At 40.6% G+C, this 22,533-nt stretch overlaps 1 protein-coding gene across 1 annotated transcript in view; it reads left to right on the top strand.

Annotated features, from left to right (window-relative positions):
• Positions 1-22,533, top strand: part of slco2b1 (solute carrier organic anion transporter family, member 2B1) — a 44,829-nt gene that overhangs the window by 11,096 nt on the left and 11,200 nt on the right. The window contains exons 2-6 of the mRNA XM_010893502.5: positions 496-635; positions 9,177-9,314; positions 11,148-11,310; positions 11,543-11,767; positions 12,498-12,596. Of these exons, the coding sequence (XP_010891804.2) occupies positions 549-635; positions 9,177-9,314; positions 11,148-11,310; positions 11,543-11,767; positions 12,498-12,596 (712 nt within the window). The 5' untranslated portion in view covers positions 496-548. The remainder of the gene's footprint in view (positions 1-495; positions 636-9,176; positions 9,315-11,147; positions 11,311-11,542; positions 11,768-12,497; positions 12,597-22,533) is intronic.

The raw sequence follows: 22,533 nt of genomic DNA, 5'->3' as shown, positions 1-22,533 counted from the left end.
ATAAAATGCAAATTAATTATTAAAAATTCATACAATGTGATTTTCTGGATTTTTGTTTTAGATTCAGTCTCTCACAGTTGAAGTGTCCCTATGATAAAAATTACAGACCTTTACATGCTTTGTAAGTAGGAAAACCTGCAAAATCGGCAGTGTATCACCATTGTATACTCTCTGCTCACTGTCTTAAATTTTCACCATCAACTGTAAAGTGTATAATTGTACTATATTTGTGGGGCCTTCTGGTCTTGATATGTCAAGTAAAGCCAGGATCACATACATTCACAGAGACACATTGCAATTTTACTGACTGAGGGTATGCTGAGTAGTCAATGTTATCTTCAAACTCTGCAAACACACACCGACGTGCACAGACACACCATTCCTTTTAATTGCAAAATGCACCTTTCTTGTAAGCAAAGTTCAAAGGACAGATATAAAGTCATACACACTATCCGCAGTGTAAAAAGTTTTTTCAGAGTATTTTATCATTTATAGATTTACTACTTCCTGGATCGTATCTGCGAGTTGGACGGGTATTACTGACAGATATGACGGCCAGCCACCCCCAACCGAGCACTGAACTCCAGAGGTCGATGCCTCTCAACAGGTGTAAGAGTCCATTCTACAGCATTAAGGTAGGCCGATATCAATTTAAGTTACTTGTACCAAAGAAATATAAAGTGATTAAAGTACTTAAAATCCAAAACACTGCTATTTTACTTTTGACCATCTTAGTGTGGCTTTTATGTGTAGCCTTAAACGTATTGAATTGTCGGATCTTTGTGAGACTGTTCATAGCTAAAACATTAGCATGAATTCATGTGAAAAAGTACACCTCCTGGAAAGTTGTATTTTTGACATTCAGTTATGAGCCAAAACATTAAGACCACCTGCCTAATATGCTGTTGGACTTCCAAGTGACGCCAAAACAGTGCCGACCCGCTAAGGCATAGATACTACAAGGTGTCCTGTGGTATCTGGCACCAAGACATTAGCAGCAGATCCTTCAAGTCCTGTTAGTTGCAAGGTGGTGCCGTCATGGATTGGAATTGTTGGTCTAGCACACCCCACAGATGCTAAATCGGATTAAGATCTGGGGAATTTGGAGACCAGGGCAACACCTTGAACTCTTCATGTTCCTCAAACTATTCTCAAGTACTCTGTGCTGTGTGGCAGAGCAAATAATCCTGCTGAAAGAGGCCACTGCCATCAGGTAGATTGCATGTGTGAAATTTTCAGTGGGGAGAACAAGTGTTGGATACACTGCCGATTTTGCAGGTTTTCCCAAAGCATGGACAAAGCATATCTGTAATTTTTAAAATAGGTACTCTTCAACTGTGAGTGACGGAATCTAAAATAAATATCCAGAAAATCACATTGTATGATTTTTAAGTAATTAATTAGCATTTTATTGCATGACATAAGTATTTGATACATCAGAAAAGCAGAACTCAATATTTGGTACAGAAACATTTGTTTGCAATTACTGAGATCATATGTTTCCTGTAGTTCTTGACCAAGTTTGCACACACTGCGGCAGGGATTTTGGCTTACTCCTCAGTACAGACCTTCAGATCCTTCAGGTTTCGGGGCTGTCGCTGGGCAATACAGACTTTCAGCTCCCTCCAAAGATTTTCTATTGGGTACAGGTCTAGAGATTGGCTAGGCCACTCAAGGACCTTGAGATGCTTCTTACGGAGTCAGTCCTTAGTTGCCCTGGCTGTGTGTTTTGGGTCGTTGTCATACTGGAAGACCCAGCCACGACCCATCTTCAATGCTCTTACTGAGGGAAGGAGGTTGTTGGCCAAGATCTCACGATACATGGCCCCATCCATCCTCCCCTCAATACGGTGCAGTCGTCCTGTCCCCTCTACTTTATATAATATCTGGCTACACACTTGAAGAAAGAAAACTATTATAGTGTTTAATCTGCCCTTTTGTCCAAGTCCACTTGAGCAGCTAATGCACACTACAATGCCCTCCCAAATAGCAATCAAAAAACAAGCAATATATAAATTCTTTGCATATTAACAAGTTACATATTTGATGTTTTTTTTTTTTTTACATATGTAGGTTTCTACCCTTGAATTTTATTTTGGTTCTCCTTTGCCTGGCCAGAACTAGTAGACATTTAGAGGTGGGGGGTTTGGGACGATTTGAACATTAGGTTAAAAAAACTTAAACATTATATTATTGACAACTTTCCTATGTTCTTGTTACTGGCCACACTGCATACTACTCCCTTCATAGAACTGTGCAAACTGGCTCTAACCAGAATAGAAAGAGGAGAGCAAGGCCCAGTTGCACAACTGAGCACAAAGACAAATGCATTAGTGTCTAGTTTGAGAAACAAACGCATTAAGTCCTCAACTGGCAGCTTCATTAAACAGTTCCTGCAAAACTAGTCTCAACGTCAATAGTTAATAGGCGACTCCGGGATGCTGGCCTTCAAGGCAGAGTTGCAAAAAAGAAGCCATATCTCAGAATGGCCAAAAATGAAAAAACTAAGATAGGCCAAAGAACACGGACACTGGTTGGAGATGTTCAGATCACCAAGAACAACATGTGTGACACGCAGACCAAATGAAAAGATGCTGGAGGAGTGCTTGATGCCATCTGATGATCGAGGCAATATGATGGTCTGGGATGGTCATTTTTTACAAAAAATCCATTATATAGCTCTGTCCCAAACTGACCATTATCCATTGTCGAAATTCTTGAATGGAAACTGTTTATACCGCTATACCGCTAAAACACTTAACACTACATTCAGTAATCTGTCGGGGTAGCATACATTTCTTTTTTAAACTGTACCCTGACGAAACAGCAGATGGAATTGGCTGAATTCAACCTGGCACTAGCGAACTATTTCCTATAGCCACCATAAAAAAGCTTCTGCTCTTTGGCATCAAGCCTGAACTTTAACCTCAACAAGCAATGTGAAGATGGGTTGCTTCGCATAGCTGGACCATTTTCGGCAGTGGACATCAGAATAATATTTGTAATTGTGGAAAATGCTGTGTTCATAAGAAATGTACAAGGGAAGTGGGAGAGGAGACTTGAGGTTTCACTTGTTGCCATATCTGTAAGGTCTGTTCACATTCTCTCAACCACATCTCCATCTCTCAACCACATCACCAGGATGACATAGAGCCTCCAGATCCCAAGTACCTCCATATCCCAATCACAACGAACACAGCACTCCTCCCAGCTCCCAAACATTGAAATACTAAGCCCGTTCAAGAGTTTGTGATAGCTTTCTAACTTTCTTTGATCCTAGCATGCCTTCCATGTTTATGGTTTAACTTATCATAGTCTGCACCTTCGCCTGAGCTTTGTTGACATACGCACTTGTATTTTGGGTTTTGCCTGCTAGTTCACATAGTTATATTTTTGCTTTACTTGCTATATCTATAATATTCAGGACATCTACTCACATTTCTCATATTCCCCATCCTGCCCTTTTTAAAATTGCTGCAGTTATGTTTATTATTGCAAAAAAAAATTGCTATATTTTTGCTTACTACGTAGATGTTGTGTGCCATGTCACAAGAATTTCATTAGCTGTTGTTCAAGCTTCTATTTGGTCAATTCATCATTTCAACATTTCTTCCTGCTCGTATTCAGTCAGACATCATTTTTTCCAGAGTTGTATGTTAAGAGACCACTTCACCTTTTTCTTTCTTTTCTAAAAAAGTTGGAAAGGAATGTTTTGAGTGAGGAACAGAAGGGTTACATTTAAGAGATCACTGCAAATTTAACGCTTCTGTTCCTCACTCAAAACTTTGCAGTGGTCTCTTAATTTTTTCCAGGGCTGTATATTTATTTTCCTTTCTCTCTCAAGCAAATAAAGTTTGACTGTCCAAAGTAAATATCAAGCTAGCGAATACTAACTTTTGTTTACTGTGATGTATACATTTACTCTTCCTGAAAGAATGCGTGGATTGATACAATTGTGAACAAAACTGACCGGTAAACACAGGAAGTACCCACTTATTTGAAATGAGAATTATATCACAAATTTCGAGGTATACAACATTGTCATGTTCTTTGAGCCAAACAACCATTTAGTCTTAGTTTGGAGGGTTTTAGAGTAGTTATCTTCTTGCAATGCAGCTTTGCAATTGCGGTACATTTCGTTTCCATTAATGAATGTGTACGATGCTAAATACTGACTGAGACAGAGATGAATAATGGATTGTTTTAAAAAATTACTCTGTGTACCTGAAGGAACAACTCAGTGTAAGGGACTGTCACCGAAATTTGATTTTTGGATGAACTATCCCTTTAGGGTCGGTTTTCAATACATCATCCTGGTAGACTGGTTACTGCCAATTAGGTAGCCAACTTTACATTACACCACAAAATTGCTTGTCATCATGATTAGGATACATTTTTGAAAGTCATCATACATGGAGATATTGAACCATACATATTTGTAGTGAGTACAGCTAGTACTGTATAGTGGATTTGAGCGACAATGGTAATTGGTATTGGGATATTCTAACTGAAATCAATCAATAACATTTATTTATAAAACCCTTTGTACACCAGCAGTTGTTATAAGGTGCTTTTACAAAATACCCTTCCTAAAACCCCAAGGATGGTGTTGAAGCACAGTGGCTAGGAATAACTCCCTAAAAGGGACCGAAATGTAGGCAGAAACCTTGAGAGGAACCAGGCTCGGAGGGGGGACCAGTCCTCTTCTGGCTGTGCCAGGTGAACATTTTAGGAGTACAAGTTGTTATAATCAATATATACATGTGGGCTGTATCCAGAGTCTATAAAACATAATCCAGGTCAGAAACATGACCAGATGGGACAAGGACAGGGACAACCTGGGGGGGCAATGGTCAGCAGAGTGGCAGCAGGAATCGTCAGATATCGTCTTGATCTGCAACACAACCAGGAAGACTTTGGACAGGGACAGCAACAAGTCTTTCGAGCTTGGTATTCAAGAAGTGCGGGCCAAGACCTCATGTCCTCCTCAAGTTTAAACCAAGCAGGAGACAAGGGAAATTTAGAGAGCACGTTCCTTAGATTTACAAGGATTTCCAGTGGAGAAAGAGAACTGACCCTATTCCCCGTCACAATAATATAACAGCATAAATCCTTGGGGCTGAGACAGGGGGTCCAGAGACACTGTGGCCCTATCCGGGGGAGGCCCTGGACAGGGACCAACAGCCAGGAAGTCAATCCACCCACGTTGCCAAGCATCAACCCAAGGGACACCAACCAACCGCAACGACCTTGAATGAGGGCTGAGTATTGCCAGCATAGTTCATTCCAATTGCACAATGGCCGCAACAGAGAGACAACAAGCCAGTGACTCTGCCCCTGAATGGCATTGGAGAGAGGGCATCCCAGTGGCGATGAGAGCCCACCTGGCAAGATCGCAAGGGTGGACAGTATTAAGTCTTTCCATTGATCTTCACACCCCTGGGCCAAGTACTCTTAATCATAGTCTGCATTCCTAAGCTTGATTGGCAGATCATTCCACAGTAGTGGAGCTCTATGAGAGAACGCCCTGCCTCCGGCTGTTTGTTTAGAGATTCTAGGTACAATTAGATGGCCTGCATCTAATTGTAGGTTATGTGTAAGTATGAATGGCTGGATCATTTCAGTGAGGTAAGTATGAGTAAGTCCATCTATTGCTTTATAGGTTAACAATAAAACCATAAAATCAGCCCTAGCCTTAACAACCAGTGTAAAGAAGCTAATATGGGAGTAATGTATTCAAATTATTATTAAGAAGAGCACTGCAGTAATCTAATTTAGAAAGAACAAATAGATGGGAAAAAGCAGCTCTCAATATACATTTTACATGTTCATCTGAGGGGAGGGGGGTCAGGTTTGAGGGTAACAGCAAGATTTCAAAAAAAGAAAATTGGGATACAGCCATACAATCATCGAGGTTCACTGTGAGATCTGCCAACAAAACTCAAAATGCATGCTTCCAAAGTAGCGAATTTTAGGGCTTCTCCATCAAAATATACAACTGTCATCAGCATAACAGTGAAAATTGATATTGTGGTTCCAGATGACATCGCCCAGAGGCAGCATATATAGTGAAAACAATAATGGGCCCTAAACCGAGACTTGAGGAACACCAAACATACCTTTGATTTGTCAGAGGACATGCCATCCACACATACAAAATGATATATTTCAGACAAATAAGATTTAAACAAGGCTAGAACGTGTCTGTGTTGCCCAATATGGGTTTCCTATCTCTCCATGTGAAGGGAGGTATCAATGGTGTCAAAGGAAGCGCTAAGATCAAACGGATGTGGAACCTTTGAAGCAATTAGAAGGTAATTTATCACATGCACCTTCACGAGTGCAGTCTCAGTGCTATGATGGGTCTTAAACCGGACTGGAGCATTTCATAAATGGTAATTGTTTTCAGGAAGGCATTTAGTTTTTGGGAAACAGATTTTTATACAATTTATGAGCGGAACGGGAGGTTCAATATTGGCCTATAATTGTTTAATACATCTCGATACAGATTAGATTTTTTCAGAAAAAATAGCAATGCTTTTTTTTTGTATTTTTAGTGAGTTTGGGAAGGATAGAGAGCAATTAATTATGTTCAACATTGGCTGACCAAGCACAGGAAGGCGCTCCTTAAGTAGTTGTGTTAGAATTTAGTCTAGTGGTCAGTTATTTGTTTTCTTATGGTGAGGATTCATTACTGCTGAAGTGAAGACCCACTTGTTGAGCATTGTTTTTTGTTAACTTTGCAACTGTATCAAAGAGAATTTTTTTATTGTTTTTGTTCACCACAATCAGGTGTGTTTTTCTGTCATAAAGGTCAGACTTATTGCTAGGGTAAATGGGGGGGGGGGGGGGGGCCATGGAAGACGTTTCACATTATGCTGGTGTTCATAAAACTACTCTTGAATTATTTTAGCAGTGTGTGTGGGGGAAATTACCTCCTGGATCCAATTTGAATTTTGGGACTGTATTAACACCAAATGGTGTACTGGTCCTCTAAAATGACCTCAAATTCCTTGGCCATTTTACAACATTGCAGAGCAATCATCTGACCAAATGACTCCCACAAGATAGCTGGCCATACCGTCAAGGATGCCCCACCATGTTTAACATTTGGCAGCAGACATTGTGGGCTGAAGGCATTATTTATTCTCCAAATGTAAACCCGTCTGGATGAAGGGAAGCAGGTTTTGTTCTCCTTACACAAGTTATGTGTCTTTGTGTGTGGGTCGTGGATACAAGCCCTGCCATAAATTCCAACTTTGTGAAGCTCACGATGAACAGTGTTTGTTGTGACTGGTTCACAGAGGTGCTGACACATATGTACTGACACATATGTACTGTTAATTGGCAAGCAACCTAATTTGAAATGTACTGCTACCTCTATAAAAAACATTTTATCTGTCCTGTTAGTAGGGGTTGTCACCCAATAAAATTGGTGCACTATCGCCCTGGGAAGTGATAATCAGAATGACAAGAAAAACTGTCCCTCTTAGTGTAATTTTAATATAGTAATATGTTACAAAAAATATTTTTAAAAACATTCAATTTTCATACTATTACCTCAAATTAATTTTCTGTTTTTTGATGAGCTAAGTGAGTTGACCATAAAATTTAGATTTTAATTCATAAGTACAGTGGATATAAAAAGTCTACACACCCCTGTTAAAAAGCCAGGTTTTTGTGATGTAAAAGAATAAGACAAAGATAAATCATGTCAGAAGTTTTTTCACTTTTAATGTGACCTATAATGTGAACAATTCAATCGAAAAACTAACTGAAATCTTTGAGGGGGAAAATTGAAAAATAAAAACCTTCCAAAAACCTGGTGATATAGCTGTGTTCAGAATTAACCAATCAAATTCAAACTCATGTTAAATAGAAGTCATGACACACCTGCCATCATTTAAAGTGACGCTGATTAATCACAAATAAAGTTCAGCTGTTTTAGTAAGATTTTTCTGACATTTGCTTAGTTGCATCTCAGAGCAAAACCATGGTCTGCAGAGAGCTTCCAAAGCATCAGAAGAACCTCTTTTTTGAAAGATATCAGTCAGGAGAAGGGTACAATAAAATGTCAAAAGCATTAGATATACCATGGAACACAGTGAAAACAGTCATCATCAAGTTGAGAAAATATGGCACAACAGAGACATTACCAAGAACTGGACATCCCTCCAAAATTGATGAAAAGACTAGAAGAAAACTGGTCAGCGAGGCTTCCAAGAGGCCTAGAGCAACATTAAAGGAACTGCAGGAATTTCTGGCCACTACTGGCTGTGTGCTACATGTGACAAGAATATCCCGTATCCTTCACATGAATGGGCTATGGGGTAGGGTGGCAAGACGGAAGCGTTTTCAAAATAAAACATCCAAGCCCAGCTGAAGTTTGCAAAAACAAACATCAAATCCCCCAAAAGCATGTGGGAAAATGTGTTATGGTCTGATGGTTTAACTTTTTGGCCATAATTCCAAATGGTGTGTTTGGTGCAAAAACAACACTGCACATCACCCAAAGAACACTATACCCACAGTGAAGCATGGTGGTGGCAGCATCATGCTTTGGGGCTGTTTTTCTTCAGCTGGAACCAGGGCCTTAGTCAGGGTGGAGGGAATTATGAACAGTTCCAAATACCAGGCAATTATGGCACAAAACTTTCAGCACGACAACGACCTGAGTGCTGTAATAAAATCAAAAGGTGCTTCAACAAAGTATTAATTTAAGGGTCTGCACACTTATGCAACCAGGTTATTCTGATTTTTTTATTTTTCCCCCAGAGATTTCAGTTTGTTTTTCAATTGAATTGTTCACGTTATAGGTCACATTAAAGGTTGAAAAAGTTCTGACATGATTTTTCGTTGTCTCATTCTTATACATCACAAGAACCTGGCATTTTAACAGGGGTGTGTAGTCTTTTTATATCCACTGTACATTTAGACTTAGTTTCATAAGCCTGCAATTGCCTGGTAATTTATGGTCAACAATGTGAATTTTGTTTTGTTAAGCTAGAAAGTTTAAAAAGAGAAAAAAGGAACAACACAAATACACTATCCAAAAGGGACTGTTTTTGAAGCGACCCAGTAATAATCTTTGCAACTTATTGTTCATACACTACAACATCAACTTCCTTGCAGTATGCTGTTGGTTTTCAAACTTCTGCCTTTCTCTTCTCTTCTAGTTTTTTGTGCTGTGCCATGGCATGCTTCAGCTGGCCCAGCTGTTGGTGTCTGGGTATCTGAAGAGCTCCATCTCCACCATAGAGAGACGATATGGCTTCTCAAGCCAGAAGTCTGGCATACTGGCATCCTTCAACGAGGTAAGCTTAACCCTAACCCAGCAGTTCTGGCCTGGTTAAGATAACTTGGAAATAGTGATTAATCCCAGATCAATTGGGTTTCAGATGCTTCCACTTAGCTTAGCTTAATCTTTTCTGTCCTGACACCTCAATAGTGAAACTGTTGAGACCCCGCCCACCTAATGAAAATCTCTCATATCCCACCTGTTCAAATAATATCTTATATAACCCCCAACCCTGTGGTAACGACCAAGCTGTCATCATCTATCCCATGCCAACCAGGTAACCGTAACAAGGGCAGAAGAAAATAAAATGTTCTAATGTTTCGTTATTTAATAGTCTGAAAATTACAGAAATCTTGATTAATCACTAATACAAGTAAATACTGTTGAAATGTTGTGAAATTTAAACTGCACATGCATGAAAAAGTAAAACAACTCTAGCACTAAATGTTGTTGAATCTCAGATATTGGAGGTCTTGTTTTTTGTTTCGCTGTTGCCTGTTTCTACCTAGTTTGGAGCCTCTTGTTTTTTCACTACTTGAGTCTATTAAAATTACCTTGTGCTTTCGAGACCTCTGCGCTTGTGTCCTTATACCTTCTGATCGTGACAGTATGTTTTTTCCTGTAACGTTTTGCCGGAGACAAACCCAAATGCAGACAAAACACAAAGACAATGGACACAAAATTATGTAACACCTAAACGGTACATATATTTTACAAAGCCACAAGCCATACAGTCACACAAACATACATGACGAACACAGTGATATATACACTCACCTAAAGGATTATTAGGAACACCTGTTCAATTTCTCAGTAATGCAATTATCTAATCAACCAATCACATGGCAGTTGCTTCAATGCATTTAGGGGTGTGGTTCTGGTCAAGACAATCTCCTGAACTCCAAACTGAATGTCAGAATGGGAAAGAAAGGTGATTTAAGCAATTTTGTATTTCACAATCTGGTCTGATGAGTCTCGATTTCTGTTGAGACATTCCGATGGTAGAGTCAGAATTTGGCGTAAACAGAATGAGAACATGGATCCATCATGCCTTGTTACCACTGTGCAGGCTGCTGGTGGTGGTGTAATGGTGTGGGGGATGTTTTCTTGGCACACTTTAGGCCCCTTTGGGCATCATTTAAATGCCACGGCCTACCTGAGCATTGTTTCTGACCATGTCCATCCCTTTATGACCACCATATACCCATCCTCTGATGGCTACTTCCAGCAGGATAATGGACCATGTCACAAAGCTCGAATCATTTCAAATTGGTTTCTTGAACATGACAATGAGTTCACTGTACTGAAATGGCCCCCACAGTCACCAGATCTCAACCCAATAGAGCATCTGTGATATGGTGGAACGGGAGCTTCGTGCCCCGGATGTGCATCCCACAAATCTCCATCAACTGCAAGATGCTATCCTATCAATATGGGCCAACATTTCTAAAGAATGCTTTCAGCACCTTGTTGAATCAATGGTTTTCCTAATAATCCTTTAGGTGAGTGTATATACATGTTGTCCGGGTAATGATAAGTAGGTGTGACAGTGATTAGTTGAGTGGGGTCTGGTGAGAGTAGAGGGGGTGCGTTTGCAGGCCTGGATCGTTGCAGAGCGGTGTTGATAGTACACCAGCAATTTAGAAGGCAGGAGAGAGGGCATAACAGTTCGTGCTGCAGGACAGATTACATTCCACAGTGTTTCTCCAACAACAACAACAACAACAACAGAAAAAAAGAACAAAGAAGCTATTTTAAGATTTAATAGCCCTTGGAAATAATGTCAACTAAATATAAAATGTACATGTGTCTGTTCACGATTTCTTTGTGTGTGTGTGTGTATTTGTAGGTGGGGAACACGTTGCTGATAGTGTTTGTGAGTTTCTTTGGTAGCCGTGTTCACAGGCCACGTTTCATTGGTGGAGGGGCACTGGTTGCCAGTCTGGCTGCTCTAACAATGGCCATGCCCCATTTCATCAGTGGCCCCTATGAGTACACAGACCACATCAGCCGTAAGTCACACACACAAATAAACACACAAATCTGCAAAAATAGTTCTTACCTTCTTCTCCAGATGAATTCCACACTTCTTCCTACCTCTACCTGGGCCACATTCAGTAAAACATTGAAAATATACATTCCAAGAATAGAACTAATATGATTCCTTATTCTACATGTTATACATTTATTCTACATATGTTTCAAAATGTTGCGTTCTGCTGAACATGCCTTTGTGTTCCACAGAATCAAAGGATGACAACTCTGGCCTCTGTCAAATAGAGAGCACCTTTCAAACACCACTGTCCAATCACAGCTGCACACCGAAGGATGGTCAAGCACAGCAAGGAGTATTCCCTCTCCTGCTCCTAGGACAGCTGCTCCTTGGAATCGGCAGCGTTCCCATCCAACCCTTTGGAATCTCCTACATTGATGACTATGCCAGCAAGAGGAACTCTCCCCTCTACCTTGGTACAAGCACTGGGAGGGATCGGGTGTCACTGGACAACTTTAGAATCTACATTCAGATGCAGGTCAAATGTTGTTAGCTAGATGAGGGAGTTGTTTTTAAGAGGGAGAGTTGTGCCGTTGTTCTGTATTTTTCCTTTAAATGTTATCTTCACTAGAATTCTGCAAATACTTGCTGGAACACTGATGGGAGTGTTAGGAGAGGAATGTTAAATTCAACACTACTGTTGTTTGCTCCTTGGGGTTTAAGGCCGGGTGTCTCTGTAAAGCACTTTGTGACAACTGCTGTTGTAAAAAGCGCTTTATAAATACATTTTGATTGATTACACAAAACGCTGCTTTAATAAAACACATATTATAGTCTATGTTATATAATCTTTGTTATTCAATTTAGCAGTAATACATGGGGGGTCTGGTATACAGTATGTCCAATATGCCACAACTGTTTTTGGTAGTTAACAACCAGTTACTAATGTAGTTAGAGCAGTAAAAAGTGTGGTGATGTCTTACACTTGATACACGGTCTATCCAGCCAATCAGCATTTATGATTCGAACTACATTGTAAATAAATAATTACACTTAAGATTAGCAAACAATAGGCAGACTTTCTTTTCATCAACTTCTATATATAATTCAAGGAGAATCAAATGGAGAAAAATCACATTTCATTTTCTCTGTCACTGAATGAATCCTTTAACATGGGTTACATTTGTGTCTGTGATTCCTCTGCAGGTATACTCCTGGCCGTCACGTCGATTGGTCCTGCTTTTGGTTTTATGATGGGCTCCTTCATGCTGCGCTTTTATGTTGACATAGACAAGAAGTCCAAAGGTCAGAACACATTCTGTCTCTTTTTCTGTCACTTTCTCTCTTTCTTTCTCTGGCTTTTATGGTTAGATCAAAATACAATGGAAGCAATTATAAGGGAACAGTTTGGAAATGATGGGAACGTTTTCACCGAAGTTGAAAACATTTAAATCCAAAATAGTTTTGATTCGATTCAATCAAACTTTTTTTGTCATTGAACAAGTACAAGTACAGTACAACTAAATGCAGTTAGCATCTAACCAGAAGGGGCAAATAGAAGAGGGCAGAAAATGTATTAAGTATATGTATATTACAAGTGGAATGTATAGATGTGCAATGAAGGCAAATGCAAGTACAAATGGCAATATTAAATGTGCAATACTTAATGTGCAAATAAGGCAAATAGAGTAGGGCAGAAAACGTACAAGTATTAAGTACAGTGTATGTTACAAGTATGTATATGTATCAACTATTGCCATTTTAAATGTGCAATGAAGGCTAATTGAATGTGCAAGGTGCATGTGCAACTAAAATGCAGGGATGGCAGCAGTAAGGTTTCCGTGGTAGGCACGTACTGTACCTGTAACACCTGAAAACTTCCTTATCAGATTTTGCAAGGCAGTGTCAGAGTAGTACAAGGGAGTAGTGCAACATGGTCCCTGAGAGGTGGGGGGGTATGGTAAGTGATGGGTCACAGAGTTCTCTGGGTCACAGTGTTCTGCAGGGTTCCAGTAGATGGAAATAACCTTTTCCTGAGCCTGCTGGTGCAGGACCGAAGAGACCTGTACCACCTGCCTGATGGTAGGAGGGCAAACAGTTTGTGGCATGGGTGTGAAGGTTCCCTGATGATGCCCTGCGCAGACACTGCTTGCGCTGGAGTTCTACATTGGCTGGGAGCTTGGCACCAATGATATGCTGGGAGGTTTTCACCACACATTGCAGGGCCTTCCGGTCAGCTACAGCGCGACCGCTAAACCACACTGTTGCGCAGTTAGTCAGAATGCTCTCAATTGTGCAGCGGTAAATTTCACAAGGATCTTGGAGGACAAATGGGCATTCTTCAGCCTCCTCAAAAAGTACAGATGCTGCTGCACTTTTTTGACCAGGGTTGAGGTGTTGAGGGTCCAGGAGAGGTCCTTGGAGATGTGGACACCCAGGATTTTGAAGCTGGATGAGAACTGTGGGGTGACTGCAGCCTTTAGACTTCCTGTCATCCATAATGAGCTCCTTGGTTTTCTTTGCGTTGAAGGCCAGATTGTTGTTAGGGCCCCCAATGCCGCCAGGCGCTTGATCTCCTCCCTGTAGGCTTACTCTCATCAGGCCTGACCCCTCTGGCCACACTTTGACTTTCCTCACTGATGGTTTCACAAGTTTAATGAGGGGTGAATACTTTGAGAGTAGGAATTGTGAAAGATGATCAGATTCTCCTATGTGGAGGAGGAGAATTGTTTGCAAGCCTCTGGAATGTTTGTATACACATGGTCTAGTGGTCTTTTGTATTTTTATTTTTACTGTAAAGCACAATTGCTTCTATGTATAAATTGTGCTGTATAAATAAACTTGCTTGCTAGTGTGTTGGCAGGTGATATTGAGGCAGGTGATATTTTGGAGGAATTTTAGATTTGAATGGTTGAAATCCCCTGTAATCACAAAACCAAGTAAAAAGGCCTGCATCTAATCCTCAGGTTCTCCAGATTGGTTGAGCAGTGACTCCCGGTTAAGTTAGTGTTTGTACACCATATTTTGTTTGCGTAAATGCACACCCCACGTCCCCTGGTCTTACTGGAGTCCTCTGTAATCCGATCAGCTCTGTAAACGTTGCGCCCTTCCAGCTATTCACAGTGTCAGGAATGTAAATATTACACTGCTGAGTTTAACAACTATGTATGTTTAACAACTAAAGTTTTAACAACTTTATTTTAAAGTTGCTGTCCTTATCAACTGTTAGGTTCTGTTTTTGTTCTGTTTGGGTTTTGCCTTTTCTTTTGAATGTAGCCTGTTCTGTTTGGTTTTTTCCCTTTGTTCTTGTACATAGCCTGTCTTTGTCATTATCACTTTCACCTGTGTCTTCTTTGCTGCCTTGTTATGTCCCTATTTAAGTTCTTCCTGCCCTAGTGTGTTTTGTCAGTCATTGTTCGATGTTCTGGTCATTGTGTTTTGCTTTGTGTCACTTTCAGTCATTGAAATTAAAGAGCCTTTTGTTTCTACACCTCTGCACCATGTCCTGTTACGCAGCCTCCTGAAATCGTGATATCAACGCATTGGGACTCAGCCTAATTGGGCTCAGAACAGACAAGACATCAGAATAGTGGTCATACGCATTGATTAGTATATCATATACGTTTTGTGATATGGAAATGTAAAGTGTTGTTTGCTTCTAATATATAATTTTCATGTAAGTAATTTTAAAAACCCAAGCAACTTAAAGTGAAAAGTTCAACATTCCATACATAAAAGCCTCACAACATCACATATCAAGCCTTTAACATCAACTGCAATTTATAATCATCCCTCTTTTTACACCAAACCCACAAATGGTGTTTCTGCCCAAAAAGATCAATGTTTGGAAACTTATGGTTCCAACTCCAAGCACTAATGATTATCTTCATGATAGTTAGCTTACCTCTGGCAAGACATCTACTTAGCTTGTTGTCATCCAGTTGACATTTAATTGTAATTTGGAAACTGTGATCTCAAGTTTAAACACCTTTAAATGTCCAAGTGTGATCCTGAATTTATCACTGGAAACATCCTTTTTACTGTACATGGGACAAAATGCGTTTGGGGTATTTTCCAGGCAGGTTCATTGCAAATTTATGGTAACTCCCCAAATAATGTGTAACTATGTTTGTATAATATTGTATAATATCTATACCATAGTGAGATAGGTAGTCATTGGTAACCACTTACAGTGGGTATCGAAAAGAATCACCCCCCTTTAAAATAATCACATTTTGTTGCTTTGCAGCCTGAAATGAAGACAGACAGTTTTTGTTATTTCAGCTGTATTTACTCAGTGCAACTTATAACTTCCAAGTGAAAGATATAACACCAACAAAAAATAAAACAATCACTGAGTTGGAAAAAGGATCACCCCCTTGTGTCAGTATTTTGTTGAACCACCTTTAATTACAGCCTTTAGTCTGTTGGGATATGCCTCTACTAACTTTGCACATCTAGACGTTGCAATATTTGACAACTCTTCTTTGCAGAACTGCTCAAGTTCAGTTAAATTTGATGGTGACCGTTTGTGGACTGCTGTCTTCAAGTCATTCCACAGATTTTCAATGGGGTTTAAGTCCAGGCTCTGATTAGGCCATGCAAGGACATTTACCTTTTTCTCCTTCAACCACTATGTGGTCAGTTTTGCTGTGTGCTTTGGGTCATTGTCATGTTGGAAGGTAAATCTTCTTCCCATTGACAACTTTCTGGCAGAGAACAGCAGATTTTCCTCAAGAATTTGACAGTATTTTGCCCCATCCATTTTTCCTTGCTTCAGTCCCTGCTGCAGAGAAACAACCCCATAACATGATATTACCACCTCCATGCTTTACTGTAGGAATGGTGTTATTTGGATGGTGAGCTGTATTGGATATCGTTTGGCATTGAGGCCAAATAATTCAATTTTAGTGTCATCTGACCATAACACCTTTTTCCACGTGGCCTTAGAATCTTCAAGGTGCGTTTTGGCAAAGCTCAGTCATCACTGCATGTGGCCTTTCTTGAGGAGTGGCTTTTTTCTTGCAACCCTCCCATACGAGCCACATTTGTGGAGAATTTGTGATATTGTTGTCACATGCACACAATGACCACTCTTTGTCATGAATTCCAGCAACTGCTTCAGAGTTGCAGTAGGCAACTCTCTTATCAGTTTCCTCCTGGCTCTTTCATCCAGTTTGGAGCAACGTCCTGACCCAGGGAGGGTCTGTGTTGTACCAAATACCTTCCACTTCTTAATAATAGACTTCACTGTGCTTCTAGGCACGGATAAAGCCTTTGACATTTTTTTGTATCCGTCTCCTGACTTGTGCCTGTCCACAACTTTATCCGGAGATCTTTTGACAATGCATTCCCACCATTGTTTTCTTCAGTTGCACTACAAAGGATTGAAATGCTTCAGGAAAAGCTTGTTTTATGCTGAGCTAATCAAAATGACCACAGCTGATCACAGTTGAAAATCAATTGGCTTTGTGTGCTATTGAGAAGGTGATTAACTCCACCTGGTTGGGTTTACAAGTCATTTTAAGGAGGGGGGTGATTCTTTTTCCAACTCAGTGATTCTGTTTTTTAATTTGTAATTTTTTATTATAAGTTGTAAATACAGCTGAATAAAACAAAAATAGTTTTTGTCCGTTTTCATTTCAGGCTGCAAAGCAACAAAATGTGATTATTTTAAAGGGGGGGATTCTTTTCTATACCCACTGTACAGTGAGGGAAGAAATTATTTGATCCCCTTATGATTTTGTATGTCTACCCTCAGAGAAAGAAATGATCAATCTATAATTTTAATGGTAGGTTTATTTGAACAGTGACAGAGAGAATAACAAAAGAAAAATCCTGAAAAACAAGCTGAGATTGGGAGCATACTCTTAAAGGGAGTGCTCCAAATCTCAGTTGGTTACCTGTATAAAAGTCGCATCATCTTCCGCTTAATCCGGGGCCGGGTCGCGGGGGCAGCAGTCTAAGCAGGGATGCCCAGACTTCCCTCTCCCCAGACACTTCCTCCAGCTCTTCCGGGGGGACACCGAGGCGTTCCCAGGCCAGCCGGGAGACATAGTCCCTCCAGCGTGTCCTAGGTCTTCCCCGGGGTCTCTTCCCGGTGGGACGGGACCGGAACACCTTCCCAGGAAGGCGTCCCGGAGGCATCCGAAACAGATGCCCAAGCCACCTCAGCTGACCCCTCTCGATGTGGAGGAGCAGCGGCTCTACTCTGAGCTCCTCCCGGGTGACCGAGCTTCTCACCCTATCTCTAAGGGATCGCCCAGCCACCCTGCGGAGAAAGCTCATTTCGGCCGCCTGTATCCGGGATCTTGTCCTTTCGGTCATGACCCAAAGCTCATGACCATAGGTGAGAGTAGGAACGTAGATTGACCGGTAAATCGAGAGCTTCGCCTTACGGCTCAGCTCTTTCTTCACCACGACAGACCGATACATCGACCGCATTACTGCAGAAGCTGCACCGATCCGTCTGTCAATCTCCCGTTCCATCCTTCCCTCACTCATGAACAAGACCCCTAGATACTTAAACTCCTCCACTTGAGGCAGGCACTCTCCACCAACCTGAAGTGGGCAAGCCACCCTTTTCCGACTGATGACCATGGCCTCGGATTTGGAGGTACTGATTTTCATCCCCACCGCTTCACACTCGGCTGCAAACCGTCCAAGTGCATGCTGAAGGTCCTGGCTTGAAGGGGCCAACACGACAACATCATCCGCAAAGAGCAGAGACGAAATCGTGTGGTCCCCAAACCTGACACCCTCCGGCCCCTGGCTGCGCCTAGAAATTCTGTCCATAAAAATTACGAACAGAACCGGTGACAAAGGGCAGCCCTGCCGGAGTCCAACATGCACAGGGAACAAGTCTGACTTACTGCCGACAATGCGGACCAAGTCACCTGTCCAAAATTTTTATAAATTGATTAGCATTGATTAGCATTTTGGACAGGTGACTTTTATACAGGTAACAAGCTGATATTAGGAGCACTCCCTTTAAGAGTATGCTCCCAATCTCAGCTCGTTACTTGTTTAAAAGACACCTGGGAGCCAGAAATCTTTCTCATTGAGAGGGAATCAAATACTTATTTCACTCATTAAAATGCAAATCAATGCATAATATTTTTGACATGCGTTTTTCAGGATTTTTGTTTTTGTTATTCTGTCTCTCACTGTTCAAATAAACCTACCATTAAAATAATAGACAGATCATTTCTTTGTCAGTGGGCAAACATAAAAAATCAGCAGGGGATCAAGTAATTCTTTCCCTCACTGTAGGGATATAAGGATATATACTTTTCTTAACAGCCTTATGACCTTCTGACCTTAAGCATAACTCATGACAAGAAAGAGCCCCACCCGTCTCACTAATTGTGCAACTTCTGCAGTTGTTTTTGGAAATGTTTTGTTGTGCAGGAAAGATCAAACAGTGGTCTAATTATCATGCACATGGGACAGGACCTCACTTAAGATAAATCAAATTGCAACTATCACAACTCCCACTGCACTCTAGAATTCTGTTCTAACAAAAGGAATTGGCGACCAAACTCACAGAAATACAGATTACATCTTCCCTGAGGGAGTGGCATTGTGTGTCATACTCTGTATGGACATGTAATGTGTTCAAGAAATACTGCAATAGCATTATCCCACACCTCTTTGATACTGAAAACAATAGCCAACAGATAACTGCAGTCGCTTCCTATTGCGTAGATGAGCTTCTGTAACTGCACCACTATACTGGCAGTTGTGTCCCGTCGTCTTGTATAAACTGCTCCAGCTCTCCCAGATGTTAAGGGTGCCTCAGGGTTTCCACAGGTTTTTAACAGTATTTTGATAAAGACAACTTTCTGGCCATTTCAACAGTCCAGCATTTTGTCTTGAACCATTCCTGGGTGTTATTTTTTTGTTAATTTGGGCTCATTGTCCTGTTGGAAGACCCATAACTTTTAACTGTGTTGGAATTTAGCAGTTACTTATAGTGGAAAAATAATAGTGTACCTGGTCGAGTCAAGGGAGAGATACATTCAGAGATATATTAAATTGGAATTGCATCATATTTGTCTTAATTAATATTTTATACATCATCTAATCATTAGATAGTTGTCCTCACACATACAGTGAGGGAAAACATATTTTTTGATCCCCTGCTGATTTTGTTTGTTTGCCCACTGAAAAAGAAATGATCAGTCTATAATTTTATTTGTAGGTTTATTTGAACAGTGACAGACAGAATAACAAAACAAAAAATCCAGAAAAATGCATGTCAAAAAGGTTATGAATGGATTTGCATTTTAATTAGTCAAATAAGTATTTGATCCCTTCTCAATCAGAAAGGGAGTGCTCCTAATCTCAGCTTGTTACCTGTATAAAAGACAACTGTCCACAGAAGCAATCAATCAATCAGATTCCAAACTCTCCACTATGGCCAAGACCAAAGAGCTGCCAGTGAACATCTGAATGATTCAGAGAACTGGGTGAAAGTGTTGTGGTCAGATGAGACCAAAATCGAGCTCTTTGGCATCAACTCAACTCGCCATGTTTGTAGGAAGAGGAATGCTGCCTATGACCCCAAGAACACCATCCCCACCGTCCAACATGAAGGTGGAAACATTATGCTTTGGGGGTGTTTTTCTACTAAGGGGACAGGACAACTTCACCGCATCAAAGGGACGATGGACGGGGCCATGTACCGTCAAATCTTGGGTAAGAACCTCCTTCCATCAGCCAGGGCATTGAAAATGGGTCGTGGATGGGTATTCCAGCATGACAATGACCCAAAACACACGGCCAAGGCAACAAAGGAGTGGCTCAAGAAGAAGCACATTAAGGTCCTGGAGTGGCCTAGCCAGTCTCCAGACCCTAATCCCATAGAAAATCTGTCAATCGAGCTGAAGGTTTGAGTTGCCAAACATCAACCTCAAAACCTTAATGACTTGGAGAAGATCTGCAAAGAGGAGTGGGACAAAATCCATCCTGAGATGTGTGCAAACCTGGTGGCCAACTACAAGAAACCTCTGACCTCTGTGATTGCCAACAAGGGTTTTGCCACCAAGTACTAAGCCATGTTTTGCAGAGGGGTTGAATACTTTCTTTCACTCATTAAAATGCTAATCAATTTATAAAATGTTTGACATGTTGTTCTGGATTTTGTTGTTGTTATTCTGTCTCTCACTGTTCAAATAAACCTACCATTAAAATGATAGACTGATAATTTCTTTGTCAGTGAGCAAACATACAAAATCAGCAGGGGATCCAAAAAAAAAATCCATCACTGTATATACGAGATTTGTGTGTCTACCTAGAACAGCGCTCTCATTCTACAACACTGAGGCCACCATCACGACAGCCCTTAAGCCCAGTGGTTAATCGCAAAGTCACAAGCTTTAACAGAATGTGACTTCCTCAGAGTGTGACTTCCTGAGAGAGAATCCAAAACAGATGTTCTGTTGTTCTTCAATGTCTAGACAAGTTTAACATTCATATAGTTGTAATGCTACATCTGAGATCAGGTTTTCTGAAAATGGGTTTGGAATTGCACTCCAAAATGTCTCGGTATTCTCCTAATTTCAGTTATGCACATGTTCAAGGTACACAATGCCAGAGGCAGCTAAGCAACCCCAAAACATCACCCAATCATCTTCCATGTTTGACAGTATAATATTGTAATTATTCAAGAAAACTTCAAAAAAATTACACACTTCTCAAAATATAATTTCCTTTCCTAAAACATTGCATAACAATTATACTTTTTTTTGGCATTCGTGTTTTCAACAAATTGTTTTTACAGTTATTAGAAACTTGTGGCTTATGAATGAGTTTGGCAAACGACTTTTAAGGATTTAACTTTGGTTGGTCGAAGTCGAGCATGTCAATTGCCTGATAAAGTATTCAGATTTAACGTGGAAAAAATAGCTTTTGTGAATATAAAAAACAACATTCGCTTGGCCACCATCCCCAGCAGGGTGTAAATTAGAAACAGGTGTTCCTGTCCAAACATTCGAATGTACGGAGGGCATCTTGTGATCGGTTTTTCTGAAGGATAACAATACAGTACTTTTGGGAAGTGTGGCATCTATTTGTTTAGTAGGAGATCAGGAAGCCGATTGTGAAGGTTTCTGCTGAATCAGTACCATTGAAAATGTTCCTATGGCCTGTTAAAATGCTAGGTTCTTGTGATGTAAAAGAATGAGACAGAGAAATAATTTCAGAACTTTTTCCACCTTTAATGTTACCTATAACGTGAACAATTCAATTGAAAAACAAACTGAAATCTTAGAGGAAAAAAACAAAAACTCACTATAACCTGGTTGCACAGTGTGCACACCCTTAAACAAATACTTTTTTGAAGCACCTTTTGATTTTATTGCAGCACTCAGTCTTTCTGGGTAGGAGTTTATTAGCATGGCACATCTTGACGGGGCAATATTTGTCCACTCTTCTTTGCAAAAGCGCTCCAAATCTGTCAGATTGCGAGGACATCTCCTGTGCACAGCTCTCTTCAGATAACCCCACAGGTGTTCAATTGCATTCAGGTCTGGGCTCTGGCTGGGCCATTCCAAAAGGTTAATCTTCTTCTGGTGAAGTCATGCTTTTGTGGATTTGGATGTGTGCATTGGGTCGTTGTCATGCTGAAAGGTGAACTTCCTCTTCATCTTCCGCTTTCTAATGGACGCCTGAATGTTTTGTGCCAAAATTGCCTGGTATTTAAGGAACTGTTTCCAAATTCCCTCCTCCCTGACTAAGGCCCCAATTCCTGCTGAAGAAAAACAGCCCCAAAGCATTGATACTGCCACCACCATGCTTCACTGTGAGTATAGTGTTCTTTGGGTGATGTGCAGCGTTGTTTCTGCGCCAAACATACCTTTGAAATTATGACCGAAAATGTTCAACCTTGGTTTCGTCAGACCATAACACATTTTCCCAAGTGCTATTGGGGGACTTGATATTGGCTTTTGCAAACTTCAACTTTCATTTCCCCCCCCTAAAAGATTACAGTTTGTTTTTCAATTGAATTGTTAACATTATAGGTCACATTAAAAGTGGAAAAAGTTCTGACATGATATATCTTTGTCTCATTCTTTTACATCACAAAAACCTGGCATTTTAACAGGGGTGTGTAGACTTTTTATATCCACTGTATATGCTGAAAGGATAGAGAGAATCTGGTGGGGAATGCCAAATACATAAACTCAGCACTTCAGCACTCTCGAGTTGGAAATCGCCAATGTGTTTTGAATGTGAAGAA

The sequence above is a fragment of the Esox lucius genome, chromosome 7 (genome assembly GCF_011004845.1).
Source record: "Esox lucius isolate fEsoLuc1 chromosome 7, fEsoLuc1.pri, whole genome shotgun sequence".
NCBI classification, from domain to species: domain Eukaryota; kingdom Metazoa; phylum Chordata; class Actinopteri; order Esociformes; family Esocidae; genus Esox; species Esox lucius.
The sequence above is the reverse complement of the archived record's forward strand: the minus strand, read 5'-3'. Positions and strand labels throughout refer to the sequence as shown.